Consider the following 19,314-nt stretch of genomic DNA (forward strand, 5'->3'; position numbering starts at 1 on the left):
GTTAAAAATATTGCAAAGTTTGCGTATCGTAACAATTTGGGAAATTAAATTGATAATGCCGAACAACGGGAACAAAAGCAAAAGAATGCAGGAGTAATAGGTTAGTAAATTTATTAATATAATCTCTCATTTAGATCAAATGATATGTTTCTCTACATCTTCATATAGTCATTTGGATTTTACATAGCAAAACCTAACTTTCTTTCTTTTTTTTTTTAAATCCAAAACATTTTTACCAGTCCCAACAAATCTATAAATTCTCTAAAAGCATTTTTATGCCACGTTCAAATCCTCTCTGTCTGAGTCAGCCGTCGGATCAGGACACTTTTACCCCCGAGTGTCCTGCGCTTGCCAGATCACTCCGAGTAGCTTAGCTGTGCAGGATCCTTTGTACTTACACTGTCGTCCCAGGCAGAATGAATTAAATCAGGGAGAGTCTCCAAACATCGGCTGTGTTTGAAGAGGGTTAACAGATGTGGGGAGGGGGGGTCGACTTGACGTTGGTGTGGATTCAGTGGCTTTCATCACTGAAATCTCTGCCTGTGCTCTGTTTGGCAGTGAACCTGGCACGATTTCAAAATACAGATCAGCAAATATCAAACATAAATCTGCTCTTATTTTATTTATTTATTTATTTTAAAATAAACCACCCCATTTCATTATTGCAGTAACGTAGGATTATCTGAGTAAGTTCACTGACATGCCTTTCAAATGACCTCTGTCCTCCTGTGCCTTATTATGAGCTCCTAAAGGAGCCTTTTCATGAAGGTTTCTCTATTATATGAAGGTATTTTTGTGTTAAATGTTAGCCTGCAGTCTTTGTCAGACTTATGAAATCTACTTAGACTAACTGCAGACTTCACTTTCACAGGGAGCTTAGTTTCTTTTTACATTAGCATGCATAAGAGAAACAATGCCTTTGCAGGGTTACAGTACAAGGAGCAGAAACAAACATGCAAGTATACAGTCGCTTCCAAACATATTCATACCTCTTTGCCCGTGCTTTGTCATGTCACAACCCCAGACTTCGATATTTTTATTTTTTTCACTAAATGTTCACTTCATAATTGTTAAGTAAGAGGAAATTTGTTTTTCAATCTGTTTCTAAAGAAATATATAAGGACAATAACAACCAGTTGCATTCAATCCCCTTTATTTTGATACTACTAAATAAATCCAGTCTAACTAATTGCCTTAATTGGTCACCATATATATTTGTTAAAAAAAAAAAATAAATAAACATTCAGTCAGAAACCTCATAGTTGTGCACTTCTTTGAGTTGATCTATCAAATAAAATCTGAACAGGTTCAGAGTTTCTAGTTGTGACATATTAAACTATATTCAAGGGGTGTGAATACTTTTGATAGCACTGCAGCAGCTATCTGTTTGAATCCCCAGATCCACAGATCCCTAAACCCTTTTAGCTTATTAATTAGCTGGTGTATGCAGCTTTAGTGACTGGTACCGATAAAAAAACAATATTAATATCTAAAGCTCCCCTACATTAGGCTATAAGCAGGTGATGAAATTCCCTAGACTCTGTTTTACTGGATGCGATCAAGTCAGGAGAAAGTTGAGGATGTTTGTTGGGTAGAAGTATTGCAGTTGTGCCCATTTGGCTACTTGTTGACAGACGGGAATGTTTTGACGGGAAAAGCAGATGTTTATGTAGAAAAAGCATTTCTGTCAGAAGACAGCATCTGGAAAAGGATGTAATGTGCTGATGAATCTGTGCAATTAAAGCATTTTTTTATGACTTGCATTATTTTCGTATCACATACACTGGCAATGTTGACACTTTTCGTATAGATGTAAACTAAAGAAACTTTGCTCTCTTTTTTTTTGTTTACTTTTACCTGATTTCTTTACAATCAGACTAAGAATTGGCAATTTTATGGCTTTTTTAAGAAGCTATGTGTAAATTGTGCTCCTGTTTGGTGGCCTTTTCTATTTCGCCTTGTGTTGTCAGTTGTGCTGGAAGTAGTCGGGCCCCTGGTTGGCAACATCATAAGCTTCTTTCGCAGTCATTTTCAGAATGTGGAAACTACCACACAGTATCAATAATAATGAAAAAAATTATTACCAAACACTTTTTTTTGTTTGTTCAAGTAAACCCTGTTTCATACTTTGATGTTTTGGTATTTCAGTATAAGGTATTTCATTGTAAATATGCCCACTATTAAAAGGTAATATGGAGACGATTTGCACCAAGAAAGTGGATAAAACTGAATGAAGTCTGCTGAAAGAGTTAACTTGTCGGATGTGTTGTTAAAGTATGTCCTATCAAGTTCTTTTTTTTTTTTTTCCAGGCAAAAAGAGGGCAGGATGTATCCATGGGGTCCTGAGGATTTATAAGTGGGTGAAGAAGAGTTGAACAAGTTCAAATAACTTTTAGGTACGCAGGGTGTCCAGCGAATAACAAGAGGAAGGGTGTGCATGATTTATCCCTCCTCCTCAATTTTGCTGGACTAGCTTGTTACCGATGGCTGCTCTGACCCCTCCTCCTCCTCCAAACTCTTTTCTCCTTCTCGAGACTTTTTCCTCCTCTTGTTACCTAGAAACAGAGGAGAACATGGTAATCTGGCACAGCCGGTTGACATACCTGCATTCTCCAGATGCCGCAGCAGAGATTAAGCGTAATATTCAATTTTTGCATCTGACTCAAACTGGGGCGGAACTCAGCCGAAGCCAAAAATGACTGAATTATTTCAGAAAAAAATTTGTCACAAATCTGTGCCAGCAAGAACAGCTGCATTTGGAGGAGCTGCTCGACAGGAAGTAGTGGGCTGCTTTACAGGGACACCACACGTAATCTGTTGCTAGGAGACGCTCGGGACTATTGCTGCAGCTGACAGAAAAGTTCAGGCACATCTGACAGCGTGTGTGGGTGAGCTGTGGCACCGGCGCTCACGACAAGCCGCTCACTCACTCAGTTTACGCAGGAGCTTCTTTCCAATGTTCTCCTCTGAGCTGGACAGGGACAGGGAGCTGATGAAGGGGGAGGTGGACGGCTCCGTAGGCACATCTGCAACAAACATGAGAGATTTCCTCATTAAATTAAATCTCACACAGGTGGGGGAAAAAAATGCTCAAAATTACTTTAACTTAAAGCAGTATTACACATACCAAAGATGTATTACATGTATTAGTGGAAGTAGCTGTACCACCTCCACTAATGTTACTTGGGTAACACATGGGTAAAGCTTGTAATGTAGTTTTAAAAAATTGTATCCGACCCTGAAGTAGTTAACCGAACTTATATACTGAGTTTTAACCATGCTGACTAATCAACTTTTTTTCTTTTTAAGCTGCAATCACAAATCTGCAGGTCAGTTTGCAATTTATTCTTGAGTTTCTTGCTCAGTCGTTCGCCAAAATGGCGGTAGAGGAACCTGGAATCGCTCCAACAACATTCCAGCTATGCAGACCTTTCCCATCATATTAAAATAATTGTCAATACATTTTTTTTTTCTAATTTATTTTCAAAGTGAACAATTTAAACAATAACCTTTCTCCATCTGGAGCTGCTGCCTAGCGGCTGGTTCAGAGCGAACGGCGCCAAAGAGCGCGGACGAATGCGTACGGGCGGAGCAAAACACAGTGGGCAGCTTCATGGATGAACCGGAAAATAAATTTCCCGCCATCCCGGTCGCAACAAACGGGTGGTGGAGCACTTCGTGGCGGAACATAGCTGGTGTGTGTTTTTCTCCGTGTGACGAAGGAGCCAAATCCAGTTGTACGCATGGACACAAATAAATGGCCGGGTAAAGTGAGAGTTTATCTAATAAACTGATTTAAGATGAATTCATAAACCATAAACTGTAGTATAGACATTTTTAAGAAGTGCCTTTGTGAACCTGCTGCTTTTTTTATTTATTTTATTTTAGATTTTTGGAAAATTGTTGTCCAGGTTAACTTAAAAAGTGAGCTATCATTGTTACAAGTTAATTTTATAAACTACAAAAAAGTAATTGTGGGTATGCACAAATATGAGTATTTGGGTAGATGTTGATATCTGATATCGATACTGCTGTTAAGGCAGTATTTCATTTAATCAAAAAAAATTTTTATTGACTTACTTGATTAATCTTCAGAATGATCGATAGATTACTCGATTACTAAAATAATAATTTACAACACCCCTGGTGCTAACTGGTCTTAAATGTACATTTTCCGATGTACTTAATTGCACTGACTGAGACATTTCAAAGATAAAGCACAACCAAAGCTTTTATCCCTCACTCAACCTAAAAATCACGGGCTTCAAAATAAACCATTTATACATACAGATTTTGACCTCTGAGGGTCAGCAGCCCGCTCACCATTGTCAGCAGAACTTTCCGGTCGGTCCTCGTGGATGTAAGGAATCTCATCCATGCGAAGGAACACTGTGTCATTTGGACTCCTCTGCCCATCAGATTTGCTGCCTGTTTGGAGGGAAGACGGTTCAGTAAAAGAGATGCCAGTAAAGCTGCAGGTCGTTTTAGACTCCGCCTGTAGAGGGAGGTAAAGAACCTGACATTTACTATTTAATGTACTTTTGTATAGTCCAGTCAAATATTAAATATAAGAGCAGAAGATTTAGGATTAGAGACTAAAATTTCCATTAGAGAGAGAGTTGTAGAAACTAATTGTTCTTCTAAGCTAGGAGTCAATCGCATCACTTTTATTTTTAAAGGCAAAATATATGTAGATTAATATTTCTTCTTATCTTTTCGCAAGGGTTTGTACTTTTTCTTTCTAGTTTATGTTGGTTTAATGTTTAATTTAATGTACTTCTTGCTCGTAGTGCAATATTTTCTACTTTGCTCCTCAATTTTCCTTTAAGACACTGAATTGAATATGAATAGGGCTGTATGAATAAACTTGCCTAGCCTACAAATATATTAAAAAGAAATGACTTCTGGACTGACATTGCCTCCATTATCTTTACTTCCTACCTTTTTATTTTATTTCTTTCTCTGAGTTGAATCATTGCAACGTAAAGCAGGCGAGGAACTCACGAACAATGCGGTTTCTCTCGTTGAGCTGGGAGGTGCTGTGAAGGCCGCCGTATGGATGGAGGTGTGCAAAGCGCGCCAGCCCCAGTCGAGTGTGTGCGCTCATGAGTGGGAGAGCGATGCTGTTTGAGCGAGCCTCCGGGCCCGGGGGTCTCCCTTTAATGTCAGGGTCCACGGCATCGGGGGTCTGAGGAGTGCTGTCCATCCGGGTGGCTGTCAGTGCGTTCTGGTAATGGTTCTTGCTGATCTGCGCCACGCAGAGAACAACTATTATCATTATGTTTGCATGCATGGCTGCCTGTACATACTCTCGAGCCAAGGCATTGACTGAAATCGGGCCCATATTTCCAGAACATGAAGACTGGGTTAAAAGAGAGGGCATGTCCGCCACATGAAGCCAATATAGTCCTGCTTGAAATGGAGCTCAATTATCCTTGGTGATTAGGGGAAAGAGGCTGTGGGGAGGAAAGACTGAGGGACAGGATGTCTGCGTTAAGTCAAAATCCACGATTAGGACGTATCAAAGGCAAATTCTGCAAGCAGGGAGGCAGTGCACATTATTCAAAATTTAGGGGAGCTTAAAAATGTGGTTTCTTGCTCATGATCCTAAGTTATTACCCTTAATGTACAGGAAATTTGAGATTTAATTGAGGATATAATGAAGGGAAAATTGAGGTTTACTTTAGTGAATAGTAATAGTGTTTATTTTCTTGTGTTTCTGTGTTTTGCTTAAAGCCCTCGGACCTTGATGATCTGCAGGTCTGTGAGTTGTCGCACTGAGTAGTCTGGTAAATAGGCCCCTCCGCCCGCCGTGAGCTGCCCAACGCTGCCCCCGCTCAGCAACGAGTCCGACTGGTTCAGGCCGCTGCTTCGGGAGCTGTATCTGTGGGCTGCAAAGAAACGCAGCAGATGTGCATATAAGCCGCGTCTTGTTTTCATGCTCTGACTTGAGTTTGTGCACAAGCAACTACGATCCAGCCATTGATTATCCTCGGCAGCGTTGCACCCTAGACAGATCGCCAGTCCATGGCAGGGCAATGAAATGAGAATTTTCAAATAATTTAGAAATATATATTCATATTACAATGCAAATAATATCTAGACCCTTCTGCTGGTATTTGTTGAGAGCACTGAAACTGCCAGTCTCTGTCTACCAAAAATATTCAAACTCTCAACATATTCATCCTTCCAGAACCCATTTCCATACTTTAGAGGAAAAAACACCCCACAAAATGATACTGCTACCAACATTTTGTAGATTTCTATGTCAGATTGCATTGTTGAGGTATACCTGCCCGATTATGATTTGTCTCCTCCTCTTGTCTCTCTTAGCAGACAAGATTCAGGAACTCCTGAAGAGTGATTGAGGTTCGTTTGTTTTTAAGCTTTTAAATCCTGCTGAAATACTCCTGCATCTGTGCATTTTGCCTGTGGTGTCTGCCATGCTACCGGAACGTTTTTCTCAACATTTTCTTAGCTTTTAAACCCACATCTAGACAGCTGATGGTAAGGGAAGGTGGTCTCCTCTTAATCCTGGTCCCAGAAATATCTATTTGCATCAGTTTGTGATCTTTAAGGATACACAATGCTTAAATTTAGTTAGCAGCTAAGCGCGCCTTAGTCATTGGAAACATTTTGTCAAGTTCATTTCAAGGAAGTGAGTCAGTCAAGCAAACGCAAGAAAAACTGAAGATGCGTCTCGGTTTGGACGTTGTCCACCAGCATGTGCTTGAGTGAGAAGTTTTCAGCGCATAATCTCCTAAAATAGTACTTTTTTTAATATTTAGCAGGAGCTTACAAATAGCATTAGGCACAACTTGAGGATCAGACATTTAAAATGAGCTCAAAACCTCCACAAGAGATCAGAGGGAGAGCGTCTGTACGGCGGGATTTCTGCTTGCTTCGCAAGTCTTAGCTGGATTTCATATAATCTTCTGCAGGTCGTGTCCTTCCACTGGGAAATTCTCTAAAAACACTTCCCTTAATTACTTTCTTCCCACGGCTTCTGCTGCAGCGTCTGCGGCCCGACAGACGCTGGGTGGCATTAAGACAGGAAAAAACATCCTCTGCTATTGCCGCAGTCTTTTGCCAAAGTCTGCTTTCTGCTGCTTTTATTATCGCAGGTTCACTGGAACATGTTACTTACCAGTTGGCAGTGGCGGGATTAGCGCTGGCATGCCGTAGTAGGAAAAGGCTCCGTTTTCAAACCGAAGCGCTTCCTTCCCTATCTCCACCTCCACACGTCCCTGCATCAACAACACGTCCACGTAGATTAGGCCAACGCAGTGCGTTTATTCACGCGGTGACGGTTTATATTAGTCAGCCGGCTGCGCTAGCGCGGAAGTGAACGTCACCTGCAGAATGAGGATGAAGTAGTCAACTGGTTTGTTTCTCTGATAAAGGTAGTGTTGAGGAGCGTGTTTGTTCTTGGGGTCAAACTTCAGCTCCTGCACGACACTCGGGTGTTTGATGAGGCGCAGCAGGATCTTGTCCGACAGGTGGCACAACCTGAACGGCTCCACTTCTGCAAAGCAAATTCAGACAACTGCGCGTAAAGCAAGAGGCAAGCACCTGGTTTTAAGCGTCTTTTCTTTTCTTGCTGCGTTACATATTACCTGCAGCTAAGAAACGGTGCGTGGCGAGCAGCAGCTGGGGAGAAATCTTCACCTTCAGCTCATTTTCTCCTAGCTTGAAGATAGAGAAATCCTGTTGCTTTCTCTCGTGGTGGGACACTCGTCTCTTGGTCCGATTGTCAGCTGCGAATCATAATTTAGTTGCGTGCTTTAAAAAGATTGCAGCCTACGTTGCGGATTTATCGAGAAAAGCACTGCAAGAAAAGCTGTATAACATTTACATCTGTTGCTTCTGAAAGCGGGAGTTTTCTTTTTTTCTTTTTTTTTTTCTTGACGCTTCAAGCCGCAGAAGCATTTCTCATGGTAGCAGCAGTGAAGCCGGGATTAGATATGAATTGAAGTGTGTTTGGCATTTAAAGGCCTCGCTGTCGAGAGCTTTTCCAGCCAATTAAAAATGAGCGGATTATGGGGCTTATCACTGAGCCGGGGTCATTTATTTGCACTAATTAATTATGTATCAGAAAGGAGCAGGAAAACTCAGCCAGGGGGAGGATGGAATCAATAATTTGATTAGCAAATTTAGGGGTTGTGGGGAAGTGGAGGGTCCAGTCATGAAAATAACATGAGCTTGAATTGAATGACCCTCTGAGAGTGACCCATTGTTTCATGAGTGCCTTTAAAAGCAGTCTGCGTTCCCACGTGATTTATTGAGTGAACCTGTAGTCAGGAAAGTGATTGTAACTGGTTTGGGGGATGAAAAGGTTGCAACAGTAACTTCAACCAAGGTGTGCAAAACATACAACATTTCATACAACTTGAAGTAGATGAAGAGCAACCCACCTTCCACTCCTGTCTGCTAAGAAAGGTCAACGAGTCTCTTGTTTCCGCTGCATTTATCTGAAGGCATCGCCAGAACTTTATGCAGACGCCACAACCTGCCTGAATATTGTTACTGACCTCGTCCATTTCTTTGTGACCCACATCTTCTGATAGTCACTTTTAGCAAGATGATACACCTCGTCACAGAGCTGTCATTTTGAATTGGCTTTGTGAGCCAGACAATGAGTCCTATGTCCTCTGATGGCTTCCACAGTTACCAGATTTCAATCTCATAGTCTATTCAGGACTTGGTGGAGTCGGAGATTGGCATCACAGGTGTGCAGATAACAAATATGCTGCAGCTGCAACATGCCATCATGCCAACATAGACCAGACACTTGGAAAGGATTTTGCCACCTTGTTGAAATCTAATGTCACTAAGTTTTGAGGCAGACGTGGTCCAGTCTGCTACTAGCGAAGTGTATCTAATGAAAACGCGAGGGGGGAATATTTTTCATGTGAGAAGTGGGAACAATAAAACAGCACTAATAACACTGTAGTAACTGTGAATCTGAAAGTGTTTCTACGCACTGTACAGGTCTGTCTCATCCACAATCTCAGACTTGATGATTTCTTCGATCACATCCTCCAGTGTTACAATGCCCATCACTTCGTAGAAAGGGTCCCCCTCGCCTTCGCTGTTCACCCGCTGCACCACGGCCAGGTGAGACTTGCCTGCATTTGTCAAAAAAATAAATAAATAAATAAATAACAGAGGGAAACGTTTTCAGAAAGTGGAGCCGAGCTAAAAACTGCTCATGCAATGGGGCTGGGGAGGCAGCGTCACTGGATTAAAAATAGCTCTCAGTCAACAGCCTCCAACTGGTCAAGATGAAAATCAACACAGACTGTCGAGACAACAAGAGCATGTAAGAAGGGAATCTACTTTAGAGGTCGAGTTTTGAATAAATTCAGCGCCAGGCCCGTGTTTACGTGTTCTCGGGCTGGGCAGGCGATCGGTCCGGAGACATTTTGGCAGTTTGTAAGACCTCAACCCGCTTATGTAAAACGCTGAGATTACACAATCCGACTGATGATGCCCGCATCTGTCAAATTAACCGCCTTTGCCTTTGCTGCTGTCACCTCTGCAAACACAATGCTGTGTGCACTCATGAGCAAACCTCCTACTCCAAACCCCCCCACTCACAACAAGCCTGCGAGACACAGTGACACAACTGGCCTGCAGCGTCCCTGCGTCTGCAAACCGAATGTGACAAGAACTCAATGTTGCCACAACCTTTGAACATCACAAAGAGAGAAAATCAGGACAAATGTCAGAGGCAACAATTTTTCATGTTTTTTTTTTTTATATATATATATATATATATATATATATATATATATATATATGCTGCTTCAATGTAGACATTCAAACTTTTATGTGTACTTCTTTGGAAAAAAAAATAAAAAAAAAGTCGGCTTGGTAACTACTAATGTTACCTAACCAAATTTACAACGTTATTTGGACACAGATTTCATGAAACAGTCTCCAGCCTTACTTAGAAGCTCAAACTGCAAGAGACAGGCTGATTTAGGGGATCGCTGCCAGAGGATAAAATGAATGTTTTAATCCAGTCCAACAAGAGGGGAAAAAAAAAAAAATCAGGTTGACTGACAGGCACCTATCTTCACACATCAGACTGTGGCTGTGTGAGATTAGCTGAGACAGCAAGGCTGCTCTCAGAGCTCAGGTCAGCGTGTCTGAAGAGCGCAGGTGATGCAGAGGAGGGTTTGTTCTCAGCAGCTGATGTTCCCAGCAACCGCATTACATCATTCATGTGTTACATAATACTCTTGCAGAGCGACACAAACCCGGCATGCTCACGCACGCAGACACACATGCCCGGGGTGAAAATGGGTCCTCTGTGAATGTTCTTTTCACAAATGCTTCTGCTCCAGCAGTTTCCCAGACTCCTGCAGACTATTTTGGAAAATCATCTGTTCTTTTAGGTTGTGCTTTTTTTTTTCTTTTTTTTTTGATAAATTTTCTGCAAAATAACACTTATAAAGAGGAGGAGATGCTTCAAAAGGTTTATGGATGTGTGCAAATTAAACAACTAGCGGAAAAAAATTGAGTTCAAACTAAGTTGTGTATATCTCTAAGCTGGATTTGGTCTAACAGAGTTTCAGTTGTTTTATGTATTAAAATCACTCATGCTTGAAAAATCTCCTTATAAAAGTCAAATGTTTAATGAAACAAAGTAACAGCAATGCCACAGGAAAAGTTAAACTGAAAGTAAATAAAATCTGATGATGATTTATGCACTGATGGATTAGTAGTAGAAATATAAAATATATATAAAAAACACTGATATGTGTAAAACGGTCATGTTTCAGATATTTTATACATCTCAAATAAAATGTAAAATGCCTGTATTTTTAATAAACTTTTAATCCAACATCCCTTTCAGGAATTGTTTTTTACAGTTGTTTGCACTTTTTTTTTGCTGTTTCATACTTATATATATTGTGGGAATGCTTCTTGCTAACACATTTTGGAATCCAGTGTCTTTTACTCTTATGAATACCTTTGAATACCTTTGTATTTAAATCATACATTTATGTTTTACTGCTTTTTGCCCCAGTTAAACCTCTTTTTTTTACTATTTCAAACTTTTAAATGGAAACGTTCTATTTTAACAAATGCTTATTCCAAAAAAATAAAAATTAAAAAATGGCTATATATTGTATGTAACTCAGTCAATCTAACCTGAATTCAAATTGAAATGGTTTCCATATAAATTGGATGGTGTTTCACCCCTAATGCATAAGTCTTTTCTGTGTTAACAGTGTCAGGCTTACAAGTTTTAGTGAAAGCAATCCCCCTAACTGAGCTGTTGGGGTCGTTAATGGGTCTTTTAGGGTCACATAAATCACTTCCCACACTTCACCTGGTTCAAGGTTTCGTCAGCAGAAGTCCAGTTTCTTTTTAAGTAGTTAGAACAGTGGTTCTTAACCTTTTTTGAGGTACCGCCGAACCCCTGAGGTTCGATCGAACCCAGGTTAAGAACCACTGAGTTAGAATATGAATTGAACCTGATTGTAAAGTGCCTAGACATGTCATCTGTTGAAAGTTGGTGCTTGAATTGAGTTTAGCTTAAGTTTACATTATGTAGATATGTTTAAAATTCCAAAACATCTGACGTAGAAGTCAAAACCATCTAGAGTTCATTTAACTGTGACAGACACATTACATAAACTGTTATTCAGGACTGGTGCAACTATGCATTCACTTACATTCAGCGTTAAAAGTTATCCAGTCTCAAACTGTAACATTTACCAGAGAAAATGGAGAGTTGTTTTCTGAGGAACAACCAAACACACCGTCCTTGTCTCATGATGGCATTGCTAAAATTTTGGAGTTCTAGTGGCAACAAACCATCGGCAGCAGATTCAACGCCAATCTGCATCAAAATATACTTTGAATCTTTCAGTCATGCGTTTTCTAGTCTTCCACCAACATACAGTCTATGTCTAGTTGTCAAGCAGGTTTTAGAAATAGAGAACTACATAATTTACGCATGATTGGCCTGTCAAGACAGTTAGTATTGACAGCCTAACTGTCAAGACTTGTCTTAATTTAAAATAGCTGCAGTGTTTAATGCAAACACCAGACACATGGAAAGGCAAGTTTATTTCCACTGACAAATTTCAATAAAAATCTATCTTAAACTATATTTTACGTGCAAAGTTTCAAGCTTTCATTAGGTGCCATTGTTTCTGAATATAGCCATTAAAGATTTAAACATGGTGCTGAAACTGAAACTGAACACACCTAGTGCTTAACCTGTGAAGCTGAGAGGAAACAAAAAAAAAAAGTTAACGTTCCTGCAGATGTCTGTTCATGCTGTCCTCACTTATGCTTTTTTAAATTGCTGATGGCATTTTCATTCTCCGCTCAAAGCAACATCCCGAACCCTGCTCAGCGAGACATCCTTACGGCTTCCAGCCAAGCTTCCTGAACAGCGGGAAGTGTTAATCCTTGAGAGAACAGAGAGAAGCTGGAGAGAAGAAGAGCAAAAGGTTGCGGCTGAATTTTTCATGAAAGGATTTGAAAAGCACAGTGGGTTATAATTTAAGCATACTATAGACGTATAAAGGTGAATCTGGACTTTGCCTTCCATAACTCTGACATTCACACAACCTGAATCATCACAGGTCGTAGGTCAACCAGTGGGGTCATCATGTAAATGTTGAGCTGACCTCTTGCCCTTTTAAGTGACAAACTGTCAAAACTGGACGGTGTCATCAATCAAAATGTTGAACTCTGTTAAACTAAAACAGACTTGCAGTGTAAGGCAAATGGTTTCATATCATTTGAACTTTTTTCAGATTACAACCACAAATTTTAATTGCATATTATTTGGGTTTCATGTGACAAACAGGCCAACACAAAATAGTGGGTCACTACGCAGGAAGTAGTATGCATGGTTTTCTAGCTTCCAAATAAAAACCTGATGTGTGGAACAAACGTGTAAGTAGCTCCCATCAGTCAACACTTTGTAGAATCACAACAGTTTGCTGCAATTATAGCTTCAAATCCAGCTGTACTGCAGATTCTCAATTTTGACTTGTATGCATTTACCTATAAGCTTATAGGCCCAAAGGTTCAATTTTGGTAACATCTTGCACAGAGATACCTTTGTTGACTTCTTGACTTTCTTTTTGAGTAATGCTTTTCCAGACCGGCCTGTCAGCTTTGGGGACAGCCAGGTAGGTTTGAAGTTGTGCTGCGCTTTTTCCATTTTCAGATGACTGATTAAGCAACGCTTAGTGAGACGATCAAAGGTCAAACTTCTCCATATCTTTGCCCGTGCCCTGCCTGGTGTGTTCCTTGGTCTTTATGAAGCTGTTTGTGTTATCCAACAAATATGCAAACCCTCTCACAGAACAGGGGGCAAAAAGATCCAGGAGTGCCACATTTTCTCAGCTTTTCATTCAAATTTTTTTAGAACCAGGTAACACTTTATTTTATACTTCATCGTTATTACCTACCCTGTGTTTGTCTTTCACACAAAATCCCAAAGAAGTATTTTGCAGTCAGTGTCTGCAGAGTTCAAAGGGTATCAATAATTTTGCAAGGTGCTTCAACATTGTAATCCTTATGTAACAGTTGTGCCTGTAGCTTCTCATCATCTAAATTTGATTTGATGCTGAAAGTGGAGCAGCATGAATTGCTTTCTCCAAAGCGCTGATTCTAAATGCTCAGTGTTATTTTCAAGACTGACTGGAGTATCTAAGACATGTTTGCTTCAAAGTGAACAGATGCTATCACTGTCAGAGGCAGCGTGTCACTATCAGTCAGCGTTGATATTTTTTTAGGCAATGGATCTGAGTCACAGAAATACGTTGAAGTTACAGGACAGTGAAGTTTGCATTTTATTAAACTTATTTTGGACGGTTGAAAATGTGTGTCTTGTTTGCTTTCGTTGCAGGCAAATGTTGCAAATCAGCACATTTTACCACCATACAAAAGTTGTGCCACCCTTGAGGCAACACCTTCCATCAAGCATTTAGGTTGTCTATAGTCTACCAGACAGTTTATTATATTTTTATATACCAAGAAGTTCCACTTCTGTCCTCTTATTCCGCTAAATGTTTTCCCAAAAGTCTTGTGGATCATCAAATTTATTTTTGGCAAATGGTGAAATGATTCATTTTGCTCAGCTCTGGTTTCGGCAATTGCAAGTATCTTGTGGAAACTGTTTTTGTCCAGTTTCCTTCTTATTTTAACTGTGACTGTTCATAAAAAAAATTGGCTTATCATTTAATTATGTTTACTAAGGCTATGCTTGTCCGATATTAACATTTGTTTGATGATTATAAAAAACTTAAATGCAAGCAGAAACAATTCTGTGGAAGGGAAATAGTCTTTACACAGCATTGTAGACGAGTGGGGCTTTTAGTATTGTGAAAAGAGGACAACAAAAATGAGGAAAGCGGCAAGATGTGTTTCAGAGGGTTGTTTTGAGAAAATGACTTATATCACTCATCAAATTCTTAAGACAACGCTGTTACGGTTCTTTGTATTTTCTAACCTCTGGCTGAACCATATTCACATTCTCACATTTCACATATGGCTTTCAGTGTTCTGGGGATCAAAGTGTTTTTCTGGCAGATCCACTTTAAACCAATGAACTGATGTATACGTTTACTTCTGCGAGGAAAATGTAGTTTTTAACTGCATGTCACTTCAAAGCACAGTTAACTCCTAGGTGGCAGAATGTCTCCCTGAGATTGCTCCAAACCATGTGGCGCCTCACGCACTTAACACTGATTTCTCACTCATAAGTCATGCAAGTTCTGGACATGTGAAAACACAAGACACAGGGGGAGGTTTGCAGACTATTTCCACAGACAAGACCTCTTTAGGGGTCTTAAAGTTGGGTTACCTCTCTTGAATTCCTCCAGCATCACATCTAGCTTGGTGTCACTGAAGACGCAGTGCATGGGATGCTTGTAGAACTGCGTGATTGTTTTCAAGGGAGTGCAATCGTCCGGATCCACGAAGGCCAAGTCTTTCACGAAAAGGATGTCCACAATGTTGGACCTGTCGTTCTCATAGACTGGAATTCGGGTGAAGCCGCTCTGCATCACGTCGGACATGGTACAAAAGTCCAGGACTGCGTCTGATGATAGCATGTAGCAGTCTGTCAGAGGGGTCAAGACATCCTCCACGGTTTTGGTCCTCAGCTCCAGGGCTCCCTGGATGATGTTCAGCTCCTCTTTGACCAGATCATGATATGGATCCGTGACGCGCAGCATGGCCACCAGCTTCTCCCTGGTGTAAAAGCTGCTGATTTCCTGGTGCAGCATGATGTCCAGGATCTTGGACACCGGGTATGCAATGGGGAAGAAAATTAGCATCAGCAAACGGGTGGCGCACAGAGTCTTGGAGGCGATGGCGAGGCTGTGCCTGGACGCAACGGAGTGGGGTAATATTTCTCCGATAAAGAAGATCCCCAAAGTGCAGGAGGTAGTCGAGAGTGCGGTCATTCCCAAAATCTGGCACATCCACACCACAAAACACGTATTTGTGAGGACGTTGCCCAGCACCACAGTGCAGAGGATGTAGTTCCCATGTTTACGCACGGATTCTATTTTCCATGCGTATTTCTGCTCCTTTTCTGTGCCGCTGTTCTGCAGGACCCGCAGCTCCACGGGGTCAAGAGCCAGCATGCTGATGTTCAGCCCGCTGCACAGGGCAGATAGCGCTAATAAAAGCACAGAGACCCCCGCTTGGAGCCAAACATCTGGCTCTGGAGGTCTCTCCACCACAGCCAGCCAGAAGTCTTTGGTCCTGAAGTGCTTCCATTTCACTCCGTCAAACGCACACATGGAGTAGTATTTGATCACCTCATCTTTGCGCAAGTCTTTGGCCAGCAACTCAAGCAGAACAGAGTTGTGACTTGAGGTGGACCTGAAGGAGCCCAGCAGTTCTATGTCGGAGCTCCGGGAGCTCTCCTCCTCACACGGGTCCCCCTTGGAGCGGAGTCCCCTCTCCGCATCCTTGCTGCCGCCGCTCGGCTCCTCTATGAAGGCGATCCACGGAGCTGCAGGTGCGGCGTCAGGTCTCCCACTGATGTTCGCGCTGTTAGGATGCTCGGAGTAGTAAACCCTCAGCGTGAAGCGAGCCCCCTCGGTCGCCCTCAAAATCCCGTCCTGCACGGACAGATCCCCGCTCTGAGTGTCTTCGGGGCGGACGCAGAGCAGCGCCACCGTCGGGGCTGGCAGAGAGGAGAGGGTCACGGTGAGAAAGATGAGGGAGAGCCGGCGCGGACGCAGGATGCAGCAGAGAGCATCCGCAGCATCCACAGCCATGGTGCTGAATGAAGGACGTGGGAGAAGTAGGTCACGTGGTGTGCGGATGGGATGGATGGAGCAGCTGGTATGTTGCAGAGGGAGACAGAAGGGGGGAATTCAGAGAGGGGAGGGGAGACTGAAACATAAATGACCAATTCTGACGTATGCTCGACTTGCTTTCTGCCGCTTTTCCAAAAATAGAAAGGGAGAAGCCCTGACATAAATAATGAACGCGATTCAGCACTTAGCCTGAAACTGGGCTGGGCTGCCGAAGGAAAAAAAAAATAATTGGCGTAGAAATTTAAGTAAGAATGCAAGGACAAACAAAAATAAATAAATAAATAAATAAATAAATAAATAAATAAATAAAAATGTTGCAGCAACAAAGCATGTGTATTTAAAAATGCTATCTTACAACTATCCACGCTGCAACCACTAGATGGCAGTATTTCTCCTTGTTTAGATTTGACCCGCTATCCAAAACGCTGGGTAAAATTTGCTTGCTAGAGTTCAAGTTCAAACTCGAGGCATGTTTGATTTAAATCTAAAAGCTTTATGTGTTTGACATAAATCAATGCTTCAAAAATGCGGAAAGTTTGCTCATAACGAATAAGGGCGCAGAAGGAAGAAACATTCATTTTGTGTCCTGTAAGTTCATTACATTGTCAGAATCTTTATAATCACTGTTTTATTAGATGGCGAGCAGAAGAAGCGCACATGTCAGGATCATAATTATTGGCATCTAAGTTTAACAAGAGTGCCAAACATACCAGTTTAAATGTATGAAAAATAGCACTTGTTATTCTTAGCAATTATTCCGTTAGATGTGATGGCTTTATGTCGAACATGTTCAGACAGTACGTTTAAGTGCTTGTACAGCCATATAAATGCAACATATCCAAAAAGCAGTAAAAACAAAACAAACAAAAGAAAAAGAAACATCTTAGCTTTAAAAAAAAAGCCAACCCATTCTCCTCTACATCAAAATTGATCTATTTATTGTCTTCCTACTTCTACCTCAACTCAAACCTCATACGCATATGCAGCTCTATTTTCAAATATGCCAATGAACACAGTCATGGGAATACACACAATTAGATCATATAAATCAACTGGAGACGAAAACTACTTAAATACCCTCGTGTCTGCACTACTAGAAAATCAAAACCATGTTCAAAATTAAATGCTTTTTGTACTGGTTCTTGTTAGGAAGAGGCTCTGTCTCTGTAAGAATCCAGGAAAACAAAAACTTTGTAGTTTTCTCGGAACCAGCGCCGTTTAATATATATATCATCGAGGTAGCAACGGTAAGATTTGAGTTACTATAACACAATTTTATTATTTCTGAGTTTTAAAAAAAAAATGTCCGCGTAAATTTTGTAATTTTCTTTCCTCCTTTATTTATTTATTTATTTATTCCGTTCATATTTCAACCATAGTGATGAACAAAAGTGAAGTTTTCAGCTTCTTGAGCTCCGCGGAGCAAAAATCGAGTGGTGTCATTTAATGCTCCATATTATCCCAATCGGCTTCTTATCATGATCTAGATTTTTTTGTAAATTTATTTATTGGATCTGGATTTATATGAGAGTAAGGCAGAAATTAGTGTCCCTTGGGATTAATCAGTGGATCACCGGCAGGATATGGTGTCACCAGATTATAGGTACTCCCGGTTGTAATGTCTTTGACAACTTATTCAACGCAAAAAAAAAGAAAAATAAAAAAAATTTCTTTGGATGGACCGGTCTGCACAGAACTCACCAATAGAGAAAGAAAAAAAAAACGGGAGGGGAAAAAAAAAACCTGTAAAAATCCCGGACCATGCAGGCTATTCGTGAAAATGGTAGTAAAAAATCTGCACATTTTCCTTGTAAACGTCCTGAATGTCTTTCATAAATACCAGAGGAGATGCATCCATACCCGAGCATATACAAAAATGTCATACAGCAAATTTACACAAAAAGCATTTGCTTTATATGTACTAATAAGTGCGCTTATCATACGGTGTAAAACAACAGAAATCAGTTGAAAGCAAGATCTCAAGGGACGAAATTAGGTCGACTTTGTTTCTTTTCTTCTTCTTTTTGCGCTTGCACAATAATTTTGTAGCAAGCTTATTACAACAAATTGGAGTGCTACAGTAGAAATATTCCGTAACTTTCTCGATCGGGATTGTTTTATTATTGTCTGTTTCACTGAATGAATGAATTCAGCCAATGAGAACAGAAGAACCCCAGCCATTCTCCTAAGGTTCCCAAAGCAGATCCCAATCTAGGAAAAGGGAATCCACCTCGAAGAATAAGATTGTGCAGAATCTAAATGCTCCCCCCTCACGCCCTCGAGCACAACCTTTCTTTTACTAGCAGCCACTTGAAGGCAGATTTAAAACCTTGTAAAGGGTCGAACAGAGTAGAGCTTTTTTGTTTATAATGTGTTTTGAAAGTTGACAGTTGAAACAGAGCTGATGAATAAGCAGCTCCTGTGTGTGACAAGTAAGCTTACACCCACTGGCCTTTGCTTTTCTGCAGATCCGTTGTGCGTCTCAGCTCGTAAAAGGCCGGTTAGATGAAAAATAGCATTTGTTTTTTTTTCTTTTCTGGGTCGCCGTTATGTTATTATTTCATATACGACAGAAAGAGATTACTTGCGCCTGCATGAAACGCTTGGCGACTCTAATACATTTTACAAAAACTCACTCTGCTTTTAAAAAAAAAAAATATCTACAGGACTTTATGAAACAGATAAAATACATTTGTTTAAAGAGCTAAAGTGTGAAAATCTAAGCAACGTTTATATTCAGACTTTCATAGTTCTTTTTTCTTTAGTTCCTTTTGAATGTTTCTGTGGAGAGCCAATTGCTCATGTTTCCATCTCCAAATATGATCCCAAAAATATGCGGTCAGTTTTAGCTCAGTGCTTTTTTTCAAAACTTCTTGGACCTCTTTAATCAACATGAAATATGTTAGTGACAAGACTGTTCAGATCTTTTGTGAAATGAGATTCTTGTGGGTTTTTAAAGTTGTTTTTAACTTCTCATTTGAATTTGCAAAACTACACC

General features: G+C 40.7%; 1 protein-coding gene across 2 annotated transcripts; it reads right to left on the reverse strand.

Moving 5' to 3' along the window:
- Nucleotides 1-97: 97 nt before the first annotated feature.
- On the reverse strand, nucleotides 98-16,373 carry cnnm1 (cyclin and CBS domain divalent metal cation transport mediator 1). 2 transcript variants are annotated; one of them, XM_015032151.1, is made up of 10 exons: nucleotides 14,846-16,373; nucleotides 8,985-9,128; nucleotides 7,617-7,757; nucleotides 7,356-7,525; nucleotides 7,148-7,247; nucleotides 5,746-6,008; nucleotides 5,005-5,248; nucleotides 4,324-4,428; nucleotides 2,931-3,026; nucleotides 98-2,555 (listed from the first exon to the last, which is right to left on the reverse strand). In XM_015032151.1, the coding sequence occupies exons 1-10, from the start codon at nucleotides 16,272-16,274 to the stop codon at nucleotides 2,470-2,472; spliced, it is 2,778 nt and encodes a 925-aa protein (XP_014887637.1). In that variant the 5' UTR covers nucleotides 16,275-16,373; the 3' UTR covers nucleotides 98-2,469. The 2 variants fall into 2 exon arrangements, with proteins under 2 accessions (XP_014887637.1, XP_014887638.1); XM_015032152.1 differs by having other exon boundaries at nucleotides 5,746-5,891; nucleotides 14,846-16,372.
- Between the last annotated feature and the right edge of the window lie 2,941 nt (nucleotides 16,374-19,314).

Source organism: Poecilia latipinna, unplaced genomic scaffold (genome assembly GCF_001443285.1).
Source record: "Poecilia latipinna isolate Pla-1442-1.1 unplaced genomic scaffold, P_latipinna-1.0 Scaffold232, whole genome shotgun sequence".
NCBI lineage: Eukaryota > Metazoa > Chordata > Actinopteri > Cyprinodontiformes > Poeciliidae > Poecilia > Poecilia latipinna.